The sequence below is a fragment of the Mustela putorius genome, unplaced genomic scaffold (genome assembly GCF_011764305.1).
Source record: "Mustela putorius furo isolate JIRA1106 unplaced genomic scaffold, ASM1176430v1.1 tig00000145_pilon_pilon_pilon, whole genome shotgun sequence".
Lineage (NCBI taxonomy): Eukaryota > Metazoa > Chordata > Mammalia > Carnivora > Mustelidae > Mustela > Mustela putorius.
The window spans coordinates 8,790,292-8,815,729 of record NW_025421294.1 but is presented as its reverse complement, the minus strand read 5'-3'; the positions used below and the strand labels follow the sequence as shown (position 1 = coordinate 8,815,729).

General features: G+C 38.2%; 2 protein-coding genes across 6 annotated transcripts in view; one reads left to right on the top strand and one right to left on the bottom strand.

The window, feature by feature from the left end:
• Positions 1 to 2,307, top strand: part of NDUFAF2 (NADH:ubiquinone oxidoreductase complex assembly factor 2) — a 158,881-nt gene extending 156,574 nt beyond the window's left edge. The window contains exon 4 of the mRNA XM_045075304.1: positions 1,990 to 2,307. Within this exon, the coding sequence (XP_044931239.1) occupies positions 1,990 to 2,241 (252 nt within the window). The 3' untranslated portion in view covers positions 2,242 to 2,307. The remainder of the gene's footprint in view (positions 1 to 1,989) is intronic.
• Positions 2,308 to 7,479: 5,172 nt separating this feature from the next.
• SMIM15 (small integral membrane protein 15) lies at positions 7,480 to 11,602 on the bottom strand. Of its 5 annotated transcripts, none has more exons than XM_045075302.1 (3): positions 11,464 to 11,602; positions 10,094 to 10,229; positions 7,480 to 9,037 (listed from the first exon to the last, which is right to left on the bottom strand). In XM_045075302.1, exon 3 carries the CDS (start codon positions 9,023 to 9,025, stop codon positions 8,801 to 8,803), a length of 225 nt encoding a protein of 74 aa, XP_044931237.1. In that variant the 5' UTR covers positions 9,026 to 9,037; positions 10,094 to 10,229; positions 11,464 to 11,602; the 3' UTR covers positions 7,480 to 8,800. The 5 variants fall into 5 exon arrangements, with proteins under 5 accessions (XP_044931237.1, XP_044931238.1, XP_044931236.1 ...); XM_045075303.1 differs by lacking the exon at positions 11,464 to 11,602 and adding an exon at positions 11,130 to 11,241; XM_045075301.1 differs by lacking the exon at positions 11,464 to 11,602 and adding an exon at positions 11,052 to 11,193.
• Between the last annotated feature and the right edge of the window lie 13,836 nt (positions 11,603 to 25,438).

The following is a 25,438-nucleotide window of genomic DNA, read 5'->3' as shown; positions in this document are numbered from 1 at the left end:
TTGTTACACAATTACTTAAGTCCACAGATTCCTATTTTTTTCCACCTTACTTTCATTTTATCTATTCCAAATATTTACAAAACTAGATTTCCTTTCATACATGATTTATGTTGTTTAATTTTCCTGGAGGCTGTTAGGAGGGGTCTGGTAACAATTAGATTAAAAAAAAGAAAGACAAAAAGGAAATCCTTTTCTAGGAAAAATAATAATCTCCATGTTTCTCAACTTTGAAATTTTTAATCTGTCTTCATATGTTAAAATAATTAACATATTCACAGTGGGTTTATTTGCCTAAATGGTTATTGTAAGAAGGAAATTTGGCAGAGTGATGGTGAGTAAAGAGAAATTGTGTGGAGACAGAACAAAAGAAGCAACAGCTTTCGGTCCTCAATTGTCTCTGATGCAGAAGCTAGAGGCTTACACCAGCTGTAAGACTGCAACAGTAGAGCTGAGGTAAATAAAGCAGCGTGGGCAGCTTCAGGCGATGTGAAGTGACTGATCTTACACCAAAACCAAACAAGCTGCAGAACAACTTCTCAGTTGCGTTTTGCTACCTGTGGTGGGTTACTAGTGTAAGTTCAACCCTGTCCCGTAGCTTTCATTCTTCTCAAGAGCTTCCATGAAGACACAGCAGGTCATAGAAGGTATTGAAGAGTATGGAGATAAGAAAAAGTATTTTTTCTAAATTCCACTATTTCCAGTATCACATTGAGAGAGACTTCCTTTGTGACAGATGGTCACTTCTCCTGATAATTCTACAGGGTGTATAAAAGCCTCACTACTTTAACTCTCCTTGCGCCTAAGAGCTGCCCCTAAACTCAGTTACTATGGTTATTGAACTACTCATGGGGAATTGGTCTGTGTTGTAGAAATTACATGAATATTTATATTCTTTCCCAAACATGTTTGCTTTGAAGGAGGAGTTTCATTAGATGGCTCCTTTGTACCTAAAACTAATTCTATAACACTACACGCCCCCCATAGAAACCATTGTTTCCAATGTGATTTTAATCATCAGTGTTTACCTTTTTAAAGAACTATTACTACTTAAAATTTACTTTAGAAACAGAAAGGTGGCATCATACATTTAGATACCCAGATGTTGCTTTTAAGTGTTGAATAAAATGTTGAAATTAAAACACATAACTTGGAAGAACCTCTTTTTGTCGGTGTTGTCAGAGATTAGTTACATTAACATTCTTTTTTATTCATATTATAAATGATATATGTTAAGGAAAATTTTAAAAATACAGGTAAGCAAAAAGAAAATTTAAAAATACTACCAATTCAAAAGTAATTGTTAAGACAAAGGGAAAAAGGAATCAATAAAGATAAAGGTGTAATGACTTATTTCATCTGTTTTTAAGATGCACATCTTTTCAAATTTTAACATCTCTGAAATGAGGGTGTGTAGAGTTTGTCCTTTTTTAGTGGTGTTAACAGTGATGCTTCTTCTTTTTTTTTTTTGGTAATAATTTATTTGATGGTGGGGTGGGGGGAGAGAGAAAGAGAGTGCACGCACAAATGCTTCTTAAATCTTAAATTCAATGTTTCCTTTGTATTCAATGAAATACAGTAATTTGGGTTATAGATCCTTATGGGTATAATAGCAAGTTTGAGGGACAGAAGCTGGGTGCCCCATAGGACAAGTTTTAAAAAGCTGAGGGGTGCCTGGGGGCTCAATAGGTTAAGCGTCTGCCTTCCGCTCAGGCCAAGATCCTGGGGGCCTGGAATCAAGCCGTGCATCCAATTCCCTGCTCAGTGGGAAACCTGCTTTTCACTCTCCTTTTGCCACTCCCACTTGTGCTCTCTCCCTCTGTCAAATAAGTATTAATAAAATTAATAAAATATTAATAAAAATATCTATATAGTATTTAAATGCAAAGTATCATGTATATGCATATATTTATTAGCTATTTTATAAAACCTATAGTTTGTTTTCTTCAAACTAGAAATTTAATAATTTCTTCCATTTATATATATATGCAGGAAATACTAAAGAATGAAAAACATAGAGAAGAAATTAAAATGAAAAGTCAAGATCTTTATGAAAAAGAAACACTCCTTAGCAAAGGGAGCAACGAAGAACTTTTATCTCCACCAGTTCAAACTCAGATCAAAGGGCATGCCTCTGCTCCCTACTTTGGAAAGGAAGAACCCACCGTGGCTCCCACCAGCACTGGTAAAACCTTTCAGCCAGGATCCTGGATGCCACAAAGGGGCAAGAACCCCAATCAATGAATATACTGTGGTAGTATTTATTTCTATGTAACTTTTTTAACAATAAAATAAGTAAAAATTACTTTATTTCCTGACTGTACAGTAAGTAGTTCTCTAATCCATTAAGCTTAAGAATTTATTTTTAGTATGCATAAGAAATGTGAGATTATGAACTATAGAAACCTTTTTTTTTTAAAGTAATCTAGGGGCACCTGGGTGGCTTAGTTGGTTAAGTGTCTGCCTTGGGCTTGAGTCATGATCTCAGAGTCCCAGCATCTAGCCCCATGTCGGGCTCCCTGCTAGGCGCTAAATCTGCTTTTCCCTCTCCTCCTGCCCCTCCCCCTGCTCTTTACTCCTCCTTCTTGCTCACTCTCAAATAAAAGATTTTTAAGTAATCTCTACACCCAATGTGGGGCTCAAATTTACAATCCCGAGATTAAGAGTCACATGCTTTACCAACTGAGTCAGCCAGGCACTCCGAAACCTAACTTATTATTATTTTTTTTTTTTAATTTATTTGACAGACAGAGATCACAGGTAGACAGAGAGGCAGGCAGAGAGAGAGGAAGGAAAGCAGGCTCCCTGCTGAGCAGAGAGCCCGATGCGGGGCTCGATCCCAGAACCCTGGGATCATGACCTAAGCCCAAAGCAGAGGCTTTAACCCACTGAGCCACCCAGGCGCCCCCTTCTTTTTTTTTTTTTTCCTTTAAAGATTTTATTTATTTATTTGACAGACAGAGATCACAAGTAGGCAGAGAGAGAGAGGGAAGCAGGCTCCCCCGCTAAGCAGAGAGCCTGATGCGGGGCTCCATCCCAGGACCCTGAGATCATGACCTGAACCGAAGGCAGAGGCTCAACCCACTGAGCCACCCAGGCACCCTTATGTTTAATTTCTTTATTTGCTTTAGTCATCATTCTGTTTATCAATTCGCTTAGGTTTCCTCACTTAGGATTGCTCCTTTGTGAAGTATCCTGTAGCTGTAAATGCACAGTACATTTTGGATCTTTATGATCATTTCGGAACCCCAGTGTATATCATGATAGAAGGTAAGGCTAATTTGCAAGCTCTCCTAAAATACCCAGTTAAAAAAAGAGAAAAATGAGAAGACTGCCATTTCTGGAGAGGCAGTCTGTAAGATTCTAAAGGATTAATCAAAAACATGAACTTGGATAAAACATGTGGAGGCCAAGAAAAGGTAGCTGATAATGGAAAGTCATGAAGACCTGGAGTTTGAAAAGAGGAATCAGGACCAAGAGACAAAAAAGTCTGAAAGGACAGTAAAGAGAGAAATGGTACAATAACTGGAGTTCCCTAAGTTTAAAAATTATTTTGAGGGGGCTCCTGGATGGCTCAGTCAGTTAAGCGTCCAACTCCTGATTTTGGCTCAGGTCATGATCTCAGGGTTGTGAGAGCAGAGCCTACTTGGGATTCTAGCTCTGTCTCTCTCTCCCTCCACACTATCCCTGCACCCCCCCAAAAGAAAAGAACAAAAAAAAAATCCTTTGAGAAAATGAAAAATAGAAGAGAGTACTCTGTGATTACATGGGCAATGGGGATTCCAGTGGCTTGTATATTGAGAAAAACAGACGGGTAATGTTAAAACACCCATTATTATACAGAAGTATTTTTGAAGGATCATACGTTTTCCAAAGTACACAACTAAGTTTTTATTGCTAAAATAGACTTCTCAGAATGTATGGCATTATAATAGGTGCTCAATATCTATTTACTGAATAAGTGATTCAAATTTTAATGCTCTATAGGAAATCCCTGGTTACGTTTTAACAGTGACTTGCTAAAAACACCGGTTAACATTTTTACTTAATAGAAGTAAAAATTTTTCATTGTTTAAGCAAGAGAAAAATACTTTATAAAATGTAATATTAAAACAAATAATCAAATGTAATTACCATAACACACTTATTGAATGACAGAAAAGCACCTTGATAAAAACACTACCATTCCAGCAATCTTAATATGAGGTTAACCATTCTATCATTACAAAATACTACTACATTTTGCCATACAGGCAAAAAGAACTAGCCACCAGGCAGTATAAAAAGAGGTACAAATTACTGTATATTAAGATGTTCCGGAGTCCTGGGTTACAAGAAAAATTGCAAATGTTCTAACATGCTAGACTATTTCTACTGCCAAGTTGCTATTAGCTTATTAAATGTATTCTATACATATCTTTTTATAAATGTTCGCCTTACAGTATGTAAATATTTTAACATATGACAGAATTTACATTTATTTTTATTTTTTCCTTGTAAAATACATGTTGTTGTTTTTTTTTAAACTATAAAGAACAAACTGATATTACCAGATGGGAAGTGGGAGGGAGGTTGAGTGAAATAGGTGAAGAAGATGAAGGAAAGCACTTGTGATGAGCACTGGGTGATGTATGGAAGTGCTCAATCACCGAAGTGTACACCTGAAACTAATGTTACACTGTATGTTAACTAACTGGAATTTAAATAAAAACCTAAAAAAGGTAAATACTAAATAGATGAGGCATTAAAAAAAATTAAAATAAATTAAAATAACCTGTTTTATATAAGCAGCAAAAGAAAATCTTAACCAAAAGTCCTTGTGGGAAAATACCCGAAGATTATACTGGCCCACCGTTATTAGTAGAGCATGCACTTAAAAAAAAAAAAAAAAAAAAAAGACTATTTTAAAATAATCTCCATGTCCAAGGTGGGGCTCAAACTTACAACCCCAAGATCAAAAGTCACACATTCTACTGACTGAACCAACCAGATAACACTCCTACCTAGAGCATGCAGTTTTAAAGTCATTTCAAGAACTGGAAATGACATTTATAGTAATCCATCCATACTCCTTTCCTCAAGACTAGTATTTTTTGGATGACTGGTGGCGCTGTTAGATGGTATCAAAACAGTTTAATGTCCTACATAAAAATTTAACTATAACTTTGGCCTAATTCAAATTACCCTTCTAAGCAATCTTTTTTATATTTGGCTTTTATGACAGACACATGCAAAGCACAATTAAAGTATTAAAGTATTAGTTTGTCCACCATATGTTGTATTTTCAGTAGTTATATTTTGGACATTTATAAGCTTTTTTTTAATGAAAATGTCTTAAGTAAATGAAAATGTCTTTATTTCTTCAAGACAGACTTTAGACCTATGCAAATTTTTTTAAATTCCAAAAGTAAAAATGTTCATTTCAAAGTAATTAAAGTATCATATATACTTTGTGTACTTTCTGAGGTAAATTGTTCTTGATTTCCCATGCCTGTGCTACATGTGCATGTAGCAGACTTTTGACCATTCAAGTACAGAAAATGTTGGTTCAATCATACAAATCTAGCCTATTAGCTATAACTTGGATATGTGATGTTGAAAATCAGTAAAAATGGAGGAAAAATAATTTTCCCATTATCTGTTACTCTTTTCCACTTCTACTTTTACAGACCGATTTCTGGCTGTCACTTATTTCATTTCTTAATTTAACCAGCCTTGAATCAGCCTTATGTTTTTTATCTCATTAACCACACTATTTAAAACGTAACCTGACCTCACCAAACAAAAAATAAAACAGAAAATAAATAAAATAAAACGTAACCTAAATTTAAACAGAACAGGCTTTCTTAAACTGTGTGTGTGTTCCTTGGGGAAAAAAACAGAAGTGAGAAGAGTCTATAATAGTCAAATTAAGTTAAAAGATTCCAAGAAATCACATAGGAATAAACCCTAAGTCCTATTTTATATATCCCAAACTTGTGGTCTTTGAACATGCAATCTGTTTTAATATGTTTGAGAAATATACACACATGTACATGTATATAGTCCAGATATGAAGTAAACCCAAGTGATGCTATAACCAACTGCAGACATAAAAACAATCATGAATAGGAATCAGACTTCCTCTCATGTAATACCAGATGAGCTGTAAGTGCCCCCTGCCCCTTTACATTCTGTATAAGGAGAGAACGAATGGGTCAGGAGCAGCTAATTATAATTTATCTCAACACTGGTTTCCAGATCACAGCATGGTAAGCTTACTTCATTTGCTTACTCTAATTTCAAGAAATCAAAGCAAAAAATGGTGCACTAAAAAGTATATCTCATATGCTTATATACTCATATATCTCACAGTGATACCATGCTGAAGTTTGTCACATGGATAGTATGAATCAAATTTTGACACACAAACTTTTTTCTTCTTTTTGAGTAAAATGTCTGTTACAAGCAGCGTGTGTTTTTCCCAAAACCAGCCACAAAAAGGTAACTGATTATAATTAGTTCTCAAAACTTCAGAAACAGCACAAAAGGCAATTTTTAAAGGAAGTATTACAGCTAATAGTAAAACATTCTTTCATCAATAGTACTATTTGTTGCAGTGAGAAAAGATTGATTTTTCTGAAGGATCCCAGCCCTCATAATATTCTATTTTACATCCCCCCATTTCTCCCATACACATAAACATATAGACATCCATATTATAAAACCTAATGATCTCACATATATTAAAAAAGGCTCCATAAAGGTTGGAAAAGCTAAAGCTAAAGAAACAAATGGCATATGTCAAATAAAAAACTGGCACGTGTTAAGACTTTAAAGAAATTATAGAAAAAGATTTCAGTTAAATATCTTTAAATTGTAACAAGAAAACCAATGAAAACACAGCTCTAGTAGATAACTAAAAATTATGGTGAATATATCTTTTGCTTCGATATTTGACTCTAAAATGTGGCCATAAGCAAGACTTACATATATAAATTTCTTTAACGAACAGCTTAACTGCAGAAGCCCAAACACATTTTAGATTTCTCTTAACCTTGTTTTTCTTCAGCTGTGCTCTGTGGACCCAGGAGGGCAAGTAGATCTATAGAAGCATATTTTTAAGTTTTAATTTCAATGGTAATTTCAACTATTAAAAGTTCAGTGCCCTCCCCCAAAAAAAAAGTTCAGTGCCAATAAAAAGATCACTAGATATCCTACCTCGGTTAAGTAATGAAATGGAAGTTGCAATACGTTCATTCCACTGGCAACACCCAAGAACTGACAACCTAAAGTGAAAGTACTAAGCAGTGTTCAGACCAGTCCAGAAGCATTCTCAGGAGTCCATAGGTTTTCATTGTTGAGAAATATTGCTCTTAACTTTTGTAAGTAGGCTTTTAGTTAGAAATTGAAACTCAAAACCCTGTGAAAAGTCTAACTTCTATAACATATTTAACTTTAATTACTTTATTATTAACCCCCCTTTAAAAAAAACCCAGGACCTCTTTATAAAAAAGTATCAAATTTATTTCAGTATCTAGTTTCACTTTTAAATTAAAGCTGGTGGACAATTTTTTGTAATTTAAAATTCATTATCAGAGGTGAGGAAAATATTAATAAGCTATTATATACTGACAGCAAATAAAATTATTAGACACGCATTTATAAAAGCCATGTTTAATAGTAAAAAGTTCCAGTTATACTACTTAGCTGAAGGAAATATCCTTTAGCTCTTTATTTCTAATTTTAACACATTCTCATTTTGACACAATTTGCCTTTTTCACCCAATTACTAGTATGATGAACGAAATTTTTCCAAATGTTAAACTTTTACCACTTATGCAATAGGACTTAACTATTACTTTTTTAGAATTCCTTACGAGAAGTCTGAAATTTTAATTGCCACCATGAACGTGCTTGATCATAGAATATCATTATTAGATAAATTAAAATGAAGACTGGAATAAAAACACAAAAGTGGCATCTATATAATGAACAAATTATGTGGTAAGACATTTTAACTACTTTACATTTCTACATGGCACAATAAAGAATAAACTTGTTCCAAGGAAACACAAAGTTTGGCATTTTTACTGCAAGCTTTAAATCATAGTGTTATTCTACTCAACAAGACATCTCTAAGAAAATGGCAGGTTTACAAGTACAAAAACTGTTCTATCTGGTAGGTGGTATTCTACATAGCCAATACGAGAATTCTTTATAAAACGAGATTTTTAAAAAGGCAGAATGTCTGATAATTATCTCAAAGGCTAATGAAAAAAATGCAAAACATGGTCATTGGTTAGTATGTGGCTTTGAGAAAGCCAGAAATTATTCTATTCCAAGAAAGAAGCAATAATAATAAAAGATGTAAATAATATACTACATATACCTTTTTAAGCCAAAGCACACTTTCACCTCAGGACAGTTTTGATTTTTACATTCTCGATTCCCTTTGTCCTGAACAGGACCCTATTCTAAGCCATTATTTGAATAGAGTTCATAATGTATAGGCATTTTTCTCCACAGGCTGTTTTCAATTCAGAATATAAGCTGCAAAGTGGCAAATGACTAAGTCAATTATAACGAATTTATAGCATAATAAATGCCAGTTTACAGTAACTGTCAACAGACTTCTACACCAAAATCTAAAAGTTGCTGCAGTAGAGGTCACAACTAACATGATTCTTACAGGTGCTCCAACTTTGTTTACAACAAATTACTGCCATAAAAACCAGAAAAGAAACCTTAGTGGGTCCTTTCAACACTGCATTAATTTTCCAAATTATGTTCTTCTGGTTCTATAGCCTTTTTGTTCATTCCTTCAATCCTTTTTTAGTCGTTTAGCTTTTGCAATATTTTCTTGACGTTTTTGTTTCTTCTTTTGCTCCTTTTCCCTGGCCTCAATCATCTTGGCCAATTTCCAGGACAGTACTGCACTTGCTAGAAACAATGGAGTAAGGGCCAGGATAACTGTTGTAAGGAAGCCATATGGGTCCTTTGCAGCCCATTCCACAACATACTCAGCCCAAGCCTTTATATCAAACATCTTTGTAGCCGTCTTTGGAAAAGAGAAGAGAGGGGCAACAAGAGAAAAGACTTCGTGATTAATCAAATTTTGAAAGAGTTACATCATACAATTATTTAACTCAGAATTCTGTTATTACTGATTAGCTTTTTGTTTTTAAAAACCATCAATTAGTACTATCTTAATATGGACTGTTACCTCCAGTTAAGATGAAACAAACTGGGGTAACACTTAAAAGATTTTAAGGTATAGAAGTTAAAAGTAAAAACCATCTGGAATCTGTCATAGGGACTATGCATTCTTTGTAGTCAAGACATTTTATTTAGCACAGACTTTTGAAAGAATCTTGTCTTAAGCACTCATTCCAGGAAAAAGCAGAATCCTGTTATTTTTTTGACACAGACTTAGTATTAAGTACTAATTAACCAAAGTATGATTCATCAAATTTGGTGTATGAAAAGGACAAGCCACAGAGTACATGAAATGCTTGGGGAAAGGAAGGTAATGGAGGGCTGTTTCTAAGAACGAAAAGGACGGGGTATGGGAAGCGTGGAAATATCCACATTCACATGCAAAGAGATACAAGCAAAAAATGACATGCTATTTTATGCCCTCTTTCGGCTCTGGAGACTCCTCCTTGAGGACATAATTTTTTTTTTTTTTTTAAGATTTTATTTGTTTATTTGACAGAGATCACAAGTAGGCAGAGAGGCAGGCAGAGAGAGAGAGGGAAGCAGGCTCCTGCTGAGCAGAGAGCCCCATGCGGGACTCGATCCCAGGACCCTGAGATCATGACCTGAGCCAAAGGCAGAGGCTTAACCCACTGAGCCACCCAGGCACCCGAGGACATAATTTAATGACAAAATTACCATAACAGGTGCCATGCATTTTGTTCCACTGAGTTGGTATGGGAGGGCAATCTGATAAATAAGGACGGTATGGATCTGAGTGACATTTTCTACTTTGCCTCAGAGGCTTTTCAACCTTTCGTTTTGTGTCGACCTCTACTCAAAGGTGAAAATTAAGAATACTTGGGTCAAATGGGTGTACATACAACCACAATTTCAGCTGGGATTTAAAGTCATCTACCTTATGCTTGAGTACTTCTTTCCAACTTTGTCCTGGGATTATTAATGGGCCAATTACAATTTCAGATGACCCTTGTTTGTCGTCTTCTCTTTTAGTTCTACCATACACTCGTGAGAGAAGGTTTAAATTTTACATACTGGGTGGGTTGAAAAGAAAAGATAAAAAAAGTTTAAGTCACAACTTTCAGGATAACTTTAAAACACTTTCAAATGGACAATTTCAAAACTGTCTACTTGCAACCTATAAATGACATGTAAAACTGCCTGGCACATTATGGACATTTAATACCTATTTCTTCCTAATTTGAAGAAAGTCATTACTACAATTACAAAGGCACTCTAAGAAAATCCTATTGGAGTAATTACAAATAGTTCACTAAGTTACTTCAAAAATAAAATTATGAAGCTCACGGACATATAAAAAGACAAATTAATTCACTGATAAGTTACAGCACATCCATTCCCAAGTTTTTAACTTTTTATACTAAAAAAGTCGTTAATTTGTAAGGTTAGGTACATAATTAAAAATTCTACATCTCACTTTATTCTTTAAAGGATTTTTGGTCTCCCTATTACACAATTCGTGTTCTTTACAGAAAACCAGAACAATATATAGATCAGCCACAATCCCATTACCTCAAGGAAACTACCACTGGCTTTAATATCCTTCCACCGGTCTCTTCCTATTTTCAACAGAAAACACTGAAGTGCCGCTAGTATGTTGTTAAAGAGTCCTGCCTCCGCCCCCTGCCCTTGAATTCTTAGGCCCACACAGAGATCCCATCTGTTCCTTCAAGCCTCTGCAGCACGGTAATGAATTAACTACGGCAATATGCAAAAAAGAGTAACGCGGAAGTGAAGGACCTGGTTTGCGGCTAAGTTTTAGCCGTTAACACAAAAAAGTTATCGTCCACAGGCCACAAAGCTCCCGTGCACTTCAATTTCGGACCCAAACGCACGTGTCTCCACACTCGGAGGAATCAGTTATCACTCTTCTTTCCGTAAAGGGTCGACCGCGCTTGATCTCCAAACCAGACCTGCCCGGCGCCTGAAGCTGCCCCGGATAGTACTTCACCGCGATCCGCACGTCCCGGACATCCCTGCTTCGCGCTTGCTCATTCCTGCTTTACTATCCCATCCGGCCGCCTGCCCAGGGGCCACGTTGAAGCACCCCTCGGCCTCAGCGGGCAATAGCCCGAGGTGCGGGGCTCGGAAAGCGGGTGGTTTCCAGGAATCCGGACTTGGTCCCGCCACAGCCCAGTCCGCCGGCGCCGTGGCCACCTCCTCCGGGAACGCGGGCAGAAGGGTCACCAGCAGCCCACCCTACACCACAGCCGGGCCCCTGGGTTCAGACCCCTACTCCCAACTCACCTCCAGGCCGGAAGCAGGAAGGCGGAAGCCGCGGCTTTCCCGTCCCGCCCACAGGCCGGCCTCAGCCCCGAGTGGGCCTGAGGAAGTCGAGGGGCCAGTTTCCGGCTGCGCCATTGCTGAGCGGGTCCCGGGACCTGGGCTTCGGGGACTCGCGGGGGCGGGGAGGACGGGGGAGGGCGGCGCCCGGCTACCCGGGGAGCGGCAGGTGAGGCCACGCCGGGCGTGTGGCGGCGCCCCGTCTCGCCTCTGGCAGGGAGCCCGAGACCGTCGCCTGCTGCCGGGACGAAGGGGCCAGCGAAGGAGGCGTGGGTGGACTCAGTTTCCAGGAGGCAATCCGGATCCCTGCCGGCCCTCTGCCCCAGATGTCAGCCGGGAGACAGCTCCCTGCCCTGCTGGAACCAGACCGTTGATGGCGGGCCCCGGTGGGTGATGTATGTAGCCCCTGGAAACAGACTGAAGAGCGGCGGCAAGAAAGGAGTTGGTCTCCGCAAACCGCTCGAAGTCAAGGTGAGGGTCCCACAGAGACTGCTGAAGGACCTGGCGAGTTCCTCCTCCCGGTTCACACTCCACCCTTTGCCCCTCTTCATCTTCTGGTTGGACAATAGTTAAAGCGTCACGTACTGCCCACAGTGAAGCAGCTGGACCATGGTGGCTCCACCGAACCTTATTACTAAGGAAAAATGCAACCGTTCTGGGTGAAGAGGGGATTTTTGCTTGTTTGTTTTTAGTTTGAGAACCTAACTCATTTCACACATACACACACACACCCACACGAAATGAACCGTACTTGCCCAAAGTACTCGGTAAATAAACTGGGCATAGAATTCCCAGAGATACTTGTTCTTTCAGTACACAAAGGGATGCAAAAGTCAACAAGCAGAAAGAATGAGCTTAATATTGTCTTCTAATCTGCAGGAACTGAGAGATTAACTCTGGTTTGGTTGGTGACCAAATTTTATGATTGCTTGCACCAAACTGCTCTGTTCGACTACCTCCGAGAATGTTGCAAGACCTCTTCACTTTTGTGTGCCAAATACAGCAGGTTTTTATTCTTGAGAGACTATAGAATGTTCTCTTTGAGGAGCAAGCTGTGACATGCATAACTAGTTTAGATATCACAACAGTAACTACTGTTTACCAGGGAACAGGCTTTTGGCAAATAATCTAGTGATCAAAAATACTGTTCGTTGGGCATATGTTAATGTTTGTATGTTGTATTAGCAGCAGTTGTTTTCTTATTCATTCTTGTTTGAAAACTTGGATGATGGTTTCAGAGCTTGTGCTGCTTGGACCTAACCTGTACTTGTAGTAGCCAGAAAAAGCAGACTTGGTCACTGGATTGTGTATACCAAAAACTTCACTTGCTAGAGGGAACTATGTGAGCTCTAAAAAACTGGTTAAAATAGTAACTGCAAGAGGGGGTCAGGATGTATTTTAACATCCTTCTCTCCAGAGGCCAAGGTGTGTGTGTGTGTGTTTTGATTTAATTATGGATACACAACATACCCAATTACTGCCTTCCCAGTAGTTTACTCTGCTGCTTCCCTTGTTAAATGCACTGGAGACGTGAGCTGCAAAAAAGAGTGCATAAGAAAGAAGCTTCTGTAGCTCTTTGGCTATAGTCTCGACCCTGCCTTCACAGCCTAATACTACTGACCTAGTTTTCAGTTCCAGAACAGAATGCAAGTCCAGGAGTAAGAGGGGTTGCCACAGCTGAGCAACCTGCATTGCCTTCATGAAAGATGGTATCAAGATTGGTTCAGATACTGTGCACTATATTCTGTAGTGAGGAGTCTTGTGAATTGTGAAACTGCTGATGTGTATACACTGTAAGTCACTCTGAGCCTGTTTCCTCTTTATGTGGAACGTACACTAGGTCATCTCTGGTGTTCTTTCAGCTTTAAGGTTTTGTCAGTTGGACTGGGCTTGGCCATTTTTCTAACTTATGCTTCGTAAGTGGCAGCAGAACAAGGAATTTAGTGGAAACATAGCCAATTTTCTTAAGGTCTTATTCTTTATTTGAAAAGATCCTCAATTGGATTTTATTCTTTCACAAATGCCTTTAAGAATGCCAACTTAGAATAACAAAATAAGCTCTGCTTGTGTTTATTTTTAAGAAATCTTACCCATGTAACTTGAGCCAAATTAACAAAGCTTTTAACTATTAAGGATTTGTCTTTGCATAATTCCTGTGTAGTGTATTGTGCCTCCCACCCCATCACACTAGTTATCTTGAAAAAAAGAACATTACAAAATTTTAACCGTTTTTTTTTTTCCTCTTGAGAAGGTAAACCCTACTCTGTCATTTGTTTAAAAAGTCTTTTTTTTTTTTTTTTGGTGGCAATGCTGGGGACCGAGTAAAAAGTATTTTTCTGTTGGTGGTACAAAGTTGCATTTCCCCTTGACTTATGTCAAAATTGTGAGTGAAAAAAAAATCATGAATGAGTAAAACCTGAATAAGATTCTATTATAAAAACCTAAACTTGACTAAAGATCTTGAGAACTTTCCTACCTGCTCAACATTTGGTGCTTATTTCTCCGCAGTAACAGTTCACATATTTGACTTAATTTGATGAAATTGGTTTCTTCCCTAAATTTTATTGTTGTTTTCTTCCTTTCATTGAAACATAATGAAAATACATTTCTTTTTTTTAAGAGTTTATTTATTTGAAAGAGTGTGCACGCGGGTGCAGGCCAAGTGGGGGGAAGGGCAGAAGGAGAGGTATAAGCATTCTCCCTGCTGAGCAAGGAGCCAGATGTGAGGCTCTATCCCAGGACCCCAAGATCACAACCTGAGCCAAAATCAGACAGTTAACTGAATGAGCCACCCAAGCGTCCTGAAAATACCTTTCTTAAAGGGCACAGTTATTGATTTAAAAAGTAACAATCAGGTCTTAACAATATTTGCAAGATCATATTGAAGAATAATAATTTCTTAAAAGCTCTTTATTGAGTATTCACTGTATACCAGGTACTGGGCTAGATGCTTCAGATCTATTATTACTAATCCTGAGACTAAACAACCCCAAATGATAATGTTCTCATACCCATTTTACAGATAAGGAATCAGAGACTTGAAAAGGAGTAGAGCAGGATTTTAAACCCATCTGGCCAAAATCCCTGCTCTTCCTTAATATCCAAAGACTTGTCAAAAAATGTTGATTTCATAAAATGAAAGTATATTTTTTAATTTTGTTAATTAACTGATTATCACAATCAAAAATTTTCCATACTTTAGAATTTCTTATTGCCCAGGTGGTGGCAGCATGTCTCAAAGAGCTAGTGTGGTGCAAAAGGTTCTCTCCAACTTTGCCAGTTGATTTGCTTCTTCATCACACATACGTGATCTCTGTCAACTAACTCCTCTGTTAGGCTTTTACTACTATTAGACCAAGCCATCATTAACTGTGTTTCCCATCCTCCCATCTGCCTCAGCTTCTGAATGGGTCCCACTCTGCCAGTTTGCTTTCAGTCTGTTTTACTTAGAAAGAACCACAAAACTACTATTTTTTAGAATATTCGTGTAGACCTATCCAGTAACACAAAGATTTTTTTTTCAAATATTATTATTTTTCACAGATTATTAAATGTAATTTAGAAGAAACATATACTGAAACAATGACCTAATGTTATAGAATATTTTTTTAAAATAGAAGGCATGCTTCTTAAACTTATGGAATACACCAATTAAGGAGGTAATGAAAAGCTTTTAGAAGAATTAGTCTCCAAATTAAGAATAAGAACATTCAGGAGGGAGCAGTGCAAGGTTAAACAATTCAGAAGGAATGCATATATAGCAGAATAACTAGTTAAACCTACTTCAGCCAAAAATTGCTTGGAACATAATTCTCATCTTTACAGGGCAGATGTTACCTCCTCACAAAAACCCCTCTCTACCCCTTAACACTTAAATTATTTTTTCATAGCACTCCAATCTGACAACTTGTTTACCAGTTTGTCTGTTTTTCCTGTTAGAGGGTGAGCCATATATGATCAGTTACCTCAGTATCTAAGAATATTGTTTTGAATAAATGATTCCAAGATAGAGCATTGCTCCCACAAATAAAACTTAGTTTTACTTTAATTTGTAGTTTGAACAAATCATGAAATAACCTAAATCTTGGGAAGTTATGAAGTTTGTATTAAAGTACTAAACAGTTATAGTATGTTTTCAGGGTAATAATGGTTGCCCCCGTCTAAAGATGAGTAGGTAAGGTGTTTGGAGAAAGGTAAAGTAATTGTGATTATCTTGTTAATGAAAGAATACTAGTTGCCTAATAATTTCCAAGTGTGTAACATAGACTATTAGTGCTAGTAGTATCTATATATAGGGATCTTTGAAAATAGGGCAAAAGTGTATATGCAGACTAGATGCTCTCTCTAGATATTTTCCAGCTTCATTATTCCCAATGCAGATTGCAGGAGAAATACTTAGACTGAACAGCAGATACGACTTGTTGATTTTTCCTTGCTGCCCAGGGCTGCTTATATACATTCAGAAACATTCAGTGTGTTTGGTTATATATTGCTGCTTTGGGTAATTTACAGAATTTTTTCATAAAGTGCTGATAATTAGGTATTTCTGTTTTTGTAACACTGAAACACTGTTTACAATTCTTTATCTTCAGAATGTACTGTACATGAACATGCAGCTAACTAATTCCTTGTGAATAGAGGACATCATTTTGGAAAGGTAGAATTTCCGGTAAATCCTGTGAAGCCTTAGGTTGCAGTCTGTGCTGTTGAAGTTGTGAGATACTAAACTTCCCTGCTGAATCTGGAAATTCAAATTAAAGGTCTGCCCCTAAAGGATGAAATTTTATTAATCATGTCAAGTTACTTTTGTTGTCTGTTCAGGAGTCTCCTAGCCATTAAATAAGAATTGTTATCCCAAGTGGGAAAACTAATCCATGTCTAAGAAACCTTCAGTGTAGGGGTGCCTGGGTGGCTCAGTGGGTTAAGCCTCTGCCTTCAGCTCAGGTCATGATCTCAAGGTCCTGGGATCGAGTCCTGCATTGGGCTCTGTGCTCAGCAGGGAGCCTGCTTCCCCTTCTCTCTCTACCTGCCTCTCTGTCTACTTGTGATCTTTGTCTGTCAAATAAATAAATAAAATCTTTAAAAAAAAAAAAAAAGAATCCTTCAGTGTAAAAATCGTATGTATTACAAAAGCACCCCCTAGCAATATCACTTTCACTGGGTAGAATTTGAATTTGATATCTTCACCTAAACAAGGTGAGTTACTTTGAGTAGTAACCATATAAAGTATTTTAACATATTTGTTCAATGATATTGTCTGGGACATTGTTCTCCATGTCATAGAGTACCCTTTATATAAAGTCCCATATAAGATACATTAGAATGTGATTCAAAAAAACTTTTGGAAACCACTTTGATAGAGTTTTGCCTCTTTGATTCGACTGTCAGGATGCTCAAGAACCAAATTTGAAGTTCGTATTTAACACCTATCCTGACCTGCATACTTGCATTTCTTTTTAAACACATTTTTCGTAGGACAGATATTTTCTATCTGTAATTATTATATATGTTAATTTAGTAAGATAAGTCCTTGGTCAAATAAGGGACAATTTGGTTGCCTGTTTATCAGGTGTTTGAAACTCAGACTTAACAGAGACCTTTGATACGTAACAAGTCGTTATTTGCTAGTAAACTTCTTTCACTGATTATAATTTTTATGTCTACTTTAAAATCTTGTATTATAACTGTATCATTTAAAACTAGGGAACATAGGAAATCATTGTATGGAATTGCATCCCAAAGTCTAATGCTAAAAGCTTTTAGTTTGTGCCTTTAATAGCCCATGGAGTATAATGTGTATACTTGGAACCTAGTTTGAAAAATAAACAAAATTTACTTGTGTCAGACTATAAATATATATGGTTTATGTTCCCTAAACCATCACTTAGAGACATATCCTACTCCCAAATTCATAAATTGCTCTTGCTGAGTTTACAGTTTATGTTTTTAGGCTTTAAGTCAGGAAGTGAAACAGTCTGAAATCTAAAAACTCCATTCAGATTCACATATGTAGTCTTGAAGTAATAAATAGTAGTGATGCGTATGTTGAGTTTCTAGAGGCTTTGAATTTGGAGTTTTACTTAATTTTTAGATTTGACCTTGATCAACTAATTTTTCATTCTTTATAATAAGCAGATAATAGTAATACCTGCTGTTACACAGAAAGTTGAACCAGTGTTCTCTTGAGATTTTTTTCATCTCTAGGTTTTAATACTCTATTGCAGGGCTATACTGTACACTTGTATTAATAGTGAATATAGGTGTGTTAGAATCTGATTTCATCTCTAGTTCTAGGTTCATATTTGTTTTTATGATGTGGAGTGAAAGAATCATCTACTATTTCTGTGCTGGGTTCCATGTCCATAAAATAGAATTAAGACTACTTGCTTTTTTCCAATACTAACTAGTTAATGAATAATTGTGTGGTCTCCTTTTTATAAAAGGTTATGTTTTATAGAATTCATCTGTAAATTGATTTTTGGGAGCTTACACAGATACCCAGGGAATTATGTTATAAATAGTGGTTATGTTCTTCATTTAGCCTGTAAATGCCTATTTGACACACAGTATGAGTGGAAAGAGTGCTTTTGCATTAAAAAATGGTAGAGTATAATTTTCAAAACTCTTAATAGTGTAGTAAAAATCAGGTGAATTTTTGATAGCTTTGTGCCACAGTAAGATCTTATACCGAGTGATGGAAAACGAATTTATCTGAATCCATTTCCCCCCAGATCTTTACATCTAGATGGCATGAGTGATTTGTCAACGCTTTCTGACCATCTTATATATATGCAGGGTAATATATCTTACCGCATATGTAGTGCAGGAATCAGTGTTTGTTGCAACTATTTCCAAGTCTGCTAACCGTTTTTTATTATAGGAAACTAAAGCTACATATGGGTCTGTAAATTATTCATATGTGTATGCAATGCATATGGAATATATTCATGTACATTAATCTGTAATATGCCCCCTCTCCCCATTTTATTGTCTGTTGAATGAAGTACAGACTCTTTAGAGGAGCCTAATGATTCTTACCAATCCAGTCCTGCTGCCAAATAAATCTTCCAACGTGATAGAGAACCATTTATTTCAGTCCTCTGCAGCTCTAAGAGATGCCATCTTAGTGTAGTGTTTGCAGTATACACTCTGGAACTAAACTACTGAATTTGAATTCCAGCTCTCCCTCTTGCTAGGATGATGAGACTACTGTGAGAATGTGCCTCACAGACCCCCACTACAAGAAGCTTAATTAATTGACCAAGGACCCCAGCTGCTGTGCTCTGAAATCCGTCACTATGTTTGTGCCAAGACTTTGTTTCTTTTGCAGCTCACTAAGCATGGCAGAGACTAGGGCCTGTTTTTGGCAGACACAAGACTTCCATGATGGCCTGCTGGAGTTCAAGGACTCCTCCATTGCCTTGCCAAGCCTTCCTTAGGCTACATGGCCATCTAGAACACTTCTACTCAACCTACCCTTCCCTCTCTTTCATTTAGGGTCAGACTTGCATCATTGTATGACAGTTCACCCAGTCTCTCGGGCTCCCTCCCTGTTTCCTCTCACAGATACTTTCCCTAATTAAAAAAAAAAAAAAAAAAACTTACACATTTAATTCTATCTTGGCTCTGGGATGGTAAAATTGAGATTTAGAAATGGTTCATCCATTTCTTGCTCAAAGAGGCCACCGTGATTGGTAGGTGGGGCACTCATTGCCCCTGGCATAAGCCTGCAGATTAATTATTAAAGATTTCACTAGCGTTGGCCCGGGACAATGTCCCAGTGAAGGGGAACTGTGGTAGATATACAGGCATTTGAAAAATATGGGAGGAATAACATCTACAAAGAGAATAGAGTTGACTATTACTGTTAAGTTGTATAAGTACTGTAGAATGAAAACAGAAATAGCTGTTAACAACTTAGAGCTGGAGGTCTCCTATGGTAGCCTTTATCACCTAGAAGGTCAGAGTCGGTTCAAGTACATGCTGAAGAGCTAGCCAATGTTGATGTCACAGAACTCCAGAGACTTCTGAGCTTTGAATGTTTAGTTAATGTTTAGCTCTGTTAATGTGAAGGTGGGGAAATCTAGGGTCCTAAATATGGGATGGACTCTTTTTTTTTTTTAAGATTTGTTTCATTATTTGAGAGAGAAAGAGATGGAACACGAGCAGGGAGAGGGACAGAAGGAGGGGAAGAGGGAGAGAAGCAGGCATTCCCACGGAGCCCAACACCAGGGCTCCATCCTACAACCCTGAGATCATGAACTGAGCTGAAATCAAGAGTCAGACACTCAACTGATGAGTCACCCAGGCACATCAAGGGATAGGGTCATCTTGATGGACTCTCCTGCCCCTCCCTCTGGGCTAGCAAAAGTAGCTGTTCCTTAGTAAAAACTAGCATGTTTGTTCTCCTGGAGATACTGCAGATGCCTTTTGCCCACAAGGCAGTGGCCCTTCGTCTCTACCCCCTTTCTCTTTTAATAGTTGCCAAGCGAATAACAACCAATAACCAAGACAATAACTGGGTTAAATCTCAGCAAAGTGAAAAATGTTTGAGTTGCACTGGCAGACTGGAGCAAGGAATAAAGAGACTGAGCAAATGGGCATGCTGGAATGGATAACTTGCATAAATCCAAATGATCAATTGGAGGATTGTATTCCGTGAGATGGACTAGAATCTCATCATTCACCCAAGGCCATCAGAGAGTACTGGTGAGAGAGACTTAAGCATCACTTGGAAGTTTGGTGGTAGCTGTCCTCTGCAAGCTTGGGAGGTAAGTGAAGCAGCCACAGAGTTGGCTTATTAACATCCATGGCAATAATAAGAGCCCTGATGTAAGGGAAGCCAGGTGGTGTTGCTTAACAGCCAGAAGCTAGAAGGCCACAATTATAACTGGCAGGGTCATTCTTGCATCCAAAAGAGCTTGACCCACAAGGAGTTCTAGAATCCGCTAGTAGTGCATAGTCTCCCTGTGGGCAAAATAGATGGGCAGTCCATGAGGGTGCTGATTAACATCTATGACCCTGAAAAAGCAAAGCACAGTTTCCAGGTCTAGAACTGAGTATGTGGATGAGTCCCAAGGAAGAAGAACCCTACCACAACACAGAAAGTACATAAATACATGACATTTCTTCATAAAGGCTTAGACCATCTTAGACCATCTCTCTAATTGACTGCACTAGGGAAAGGGTAATAATATTTTGAGGACTATCAGTCATAGGATTTGAGTTAATTTTGGTATCTGGAAATTTTAAGCAACATTATAGCCTACCTGTTAAAATGAGCATCTACCAGACCAGGTGTTCTGGCTCAAGACCAGGTGTTAGTCTCACAGTGGCCTCAAGGGCATAATTAGAATTTATTTATGTGGCAGTTGGAGTAACTGCCACATTGGGTCCCTGGTCTGTGGAGTAGGGGTTATATTGGGGATTACCAAATGGAACCCTCTGAAACTGCTCACCCCAAGACAGTAAGTCAGGCATAATATTGTATTTTAGGGGAGCAATGAAGATTAGTGCCACCATTAAAGACCTAAAAGATACAGGAGTGCTGGTCCCAGTTCTCTTTCTTTAATATACCAGTCCAGCTCCTAAATAAACTGTATTATGTTACTATGTTACTATGGACTACTGCTGAGTTAACCAAGTAGTAAATCTTAGAACAGCTGCTATTCTGTGCTGCCCTCATTGCTAGAAGAGATTAGGAAGGCCTCATACCTGGTGTGTCACTAATTTGGCATTGTGGTTTTTTTCCATTCCAATTAGAAATAAGAATCAGAAACAAACACTTCACCTTCACAAAGAACAGTCAACACTATTCATTTATTTTTTTTTAAGATTTTATTTATTTATTTGACAGAGATCACAAGTAGGCAGAGAGGCAGACAGAGAGAGAGGGGGAAGCAGGCTCCCCGCTGAGCAGAGAGCCCGATGTGGGGCTCGATCGCAGGACCCTGAGATCACAACCTGAGCCGAAGGCAGAGGCTTTAACCCCCTGAGCCACCCAGGCGCCCCAACACTATTCATTTAGATGGAGTTTTTCCTCAGAGCTATGTTAACTTTCCCATCTTCAGCCATAATATAAAGATTATGGACCGCCTGATTCCCCCCTCATGACACTACACTGGTCCATTTTGTTGACAGCATCATGTGGTTGGACAGATGAGCAAGAGGTGGCTACTATGCTGAAGACCTTGGTGAGATACATGTACCCCCAAGGATAGGAGATAAACACTATGAAACTGAGAGACCAGTCACTTGAGTAAAGTTTGGAGATCTAATTGTCAGGGGAATGCAGGATATAACCATAGTGAAAGATTGTGCAGCCCCTACCACAAAGAAGTAGAACATTTTGTTGGCCTCTTTTCCTTCTGGAGACAAGACACTCCACAACAAGCAATAATGCTGGCTCCTACACCAAGAAACATAGAAGGCTGCCAACTTTGAGTGGGGCTCAGGGCCTGGGCCAGGTGGAAGCTTTGGTGCAAGCAGCCCTGACTGACACCTAGACCTTGTGATCCAGCAAACTTTAGTTTTATCAGTGGTGGGAAAAAAATGCAGTGTGGAATGTATAGCAAGTTCAGTGGGAAAATCATAATCCAGGCCCCTGGGATTCTGGAGTAAGGTCATGCCATCTGCAGCAGGTGATTGTATGGCTATTGAGAAATAGCTCCTGGCGTGTCACTGAGCCCTGTAGAGACAATACCTGGCCATGGGACAGTTAAACCTGCCCTTCCTCCAAGTCCCTACTGGAGTGAGTAACTGATTTTCTAAAACCATCATTCCATCTAATTTATTAGTTGTTGCCATTATAATAAAGTAAGTGTTTTAACCTGTTCATTTATTTTTAACAGATGGCCTCGTGGATTCTTAGTTAACAGATTAAATCCATTACTATCATTTTATTTATTTAGATGTTGTTAATTGTGCCACATTTGACCATTAAAGCCCCAGAAATACTCCCTGTATATGTCAGAAGTCTTAGATGTGTCATATACTCAATATAATTTGAGCCCTTTCTTTTTGGTACAATCAGATATTCAAGGTGCATCTTACACTTTCCCTCCCTAACCCTGAAGTCAGTCATTTCTTCAAGGAGCCCTGCTTACTTTTCATGGACAATGGAAAACAGGAACCAAGATTGGAGTGCTAGGTTTGCTCACACTACTAGTGTGTCATTGGCTGCAGTCCCTCTCAGCAGTCGACACACCTACAAATGGCTATATTCATACCTGTTAAAAACTATGATTTTAGGGTGCCCGGATGGCTCAGTGGGTTAAAAGCTCTGCCTTCGGCTCAGGTCATGCTCCCAGGGTCCTGGGATCGAGCCCCGCATCAGACTCTCTGCTCAGTGGAGAGCCTGCTTCTCCCTCTCTCTGCCTGCCTCTCTGCCCACTTGTGATCTCTGTCAAATAAATAAGTAAAATATTTTTTTAAAAACTGAGTTTATTTTGATACCTTCAATAGCAGTCTATCACTACTTTCTGTTCTTTCCCTCTTCCTTATTTGTAATTTCCTCAGTAGAAAGACTCCTGGCTGCCACTGTCTTTTTTTTTTTTTCGTTATGTTGTTACCTAGAATATAGTACATCATTAGTTTTTGATGTGGTGTTCAACGATTCATTAATTGCATATATCACCCAGTGCTCATCACAACACGCACCCTCCTTAATACACATCACCCAGCTACCCCATCCCCTCACTCCCCTCCCTTCTGTAACCCTCAATTGTGCCACTGTCTTTAATATATATACTCATTTGCTCAAAGCTGAAATACAGAGGCTCCTGGGTGGCTCAGTGGATTAAGCTGCTGCCTTCAGCTCAGGTCATGATCCCAGGGTCCTGGGATCGAGCCCCGCATCGGGCTCTCTGCTCTGTGGGGAGCCTGCTTCCTCCTCTCTCTCTGCCTGCCTCTCGCTGACTTCTGATCTCTGTCTGTCAAATAAATAAATAAAATAAATCTTTAAAAAAAAAAGCTGAAATACATGGAAGGCGTTTTTAGCATTGCTAATTCATAGTATTTTGCAGGAAAAAAATACAGGATTTTAGGTGACCCATCTGTTTCCAGTCTCTTGGTTTGGCTGCTGAAAAGTCAACCCTTAAGCAAGATTAATAAATTCAAACTAAAGCCCCAAATAGTGTGTGTAGGCCAGGAGACCTGGATGGCCCACAGGGTTTTAAAGGGCCATAGAGCTTCAACAGTCCAGGGTAGTGGCTTCAAACTTCATTTCTGCTGTAACTCAACAGGTGACACAGAAATGTTTATGTTGGTTGGGCACTAGTAGCTAATCATGGCCTTATCCACCAGGTCTTAGCAGGTATAATCATGGCACTAAGAATTGGCACCTCAGCTGAAGGAAAGGAAAGATTTCCCTCTTGATGGTACAATTTATCTCTTTTTAAAAGGCAAACTGCCGTGGATTGTTCTTAAGCTTTTCTGCCCACTCATAAAGCACAATTTGTCAGTGACATCATTTATAACCTTGTGTTAGCAATTACATCCTTTAAAAAAACTCCCATCCAAAAATAAATAAATAAATAAATAAATAAATAAATAAATATTTAAAGGCTCACATCCGGTTTTATGACCTACTAATATTTTAACAAATATTTTTAGGAAATGATTGAAGGAAAAAGGTGTTATTAAATGCAGCACTCCTAATCTGAAGCTAGCACTTTCTATGTCAAAACTAATTGGGGAGGTGATTTTTGTAGTTGAAATATAAACTAAGAGGTTAGGATTTGAGGTAAATGTGCTGTTAACATCAGACTTCAAGTATGCCAGCCATTTGTGCTTTAACTTCAGTTTATTTTTGCTTTTACTATTTTGTGCAGTTTGGGTAAATATCATTAAACAACTTCAACTTTCCACCTTAGCATTGAATAATAAGCAGTCCAAAGATGAATGGATCCTTTTGTATTGATAGTATCCTTGAGGAAGGCTTAAATTGTGGTTATTAAGATTAGTGTTTAATGTTACGCAGTACACTGGCTTTCTCCTTTAAAATGACAGGTTAAGTTGGTTAGTCTTTTCAGCTTAACATAGTCCGTACGTTAATTTGCCTATTTTGTTTGGTATTTTGCCTTTAGATTTACTGTTGACTGCCCTTCACTAAAAAGAAATTATATGTTAAATCTTTAAAGTGCCCTGTTTTTTGTGAACTTGAATAACTGGGGAAATGTTTGGAAAAAGAAAGGGGCACTTTTAATCTTTGGAAAGCACATTGATTGACCTAATTCACAAGGTTATGTGAAAGTTGGAGTTATGCAAGCTGACTTGCTTTGACATTATTTTGTCTAAATGGCCTTAAATTGATGCGTCCTTAGATAATGAAAGAAAAAATATAAATTCATTAAAAAGTACACCTATCAGCTTACTTTTGGTTCATCTCTGTCAAAGCAAGTTCAGTTGGTTTTACAAAGAAATCAGTGATATGTATACCCCTAATGTTAAGATACTCTGGTTGAGATTCCTTTAAAGTAGGTTAATTTTTAAGTCAAGTATCATTAAACATCTGTAGTAGGCAGCTTTTAAGATGGCTCCCAATGATACCCACTTGCTGGTATCTATACCCTTGTTGTATTCCCTCTCATTTAGTTCAGCGAGATCTAATAACATACTTCTGATTAATAGAACCTGGTAAAAGTGATAGGATGTCATTTCCAAGGTTAGATTACAGAAAGATTCTGGCTTCCATCTGGCTCACCCTATCTTGCCCTCTCACGCGCTCACTTTAATGGAAGCCAGTCTGTCATGTTGTGAGCTACCCTCCGGAGAGGCAGGGGAATGGGAGAGGGCTTCTAGCCTACAGTCAATGAGGAACTGAATCCTACCATAACTGTGTGCATGCACTTGGCTGCAAGCTATTCCTCCCTCCGTCAAGGCTTGACAGCCCAGCTGACATCATGAAGACAGCCTTGTGAGAACCCTTGTGCCCCACTGT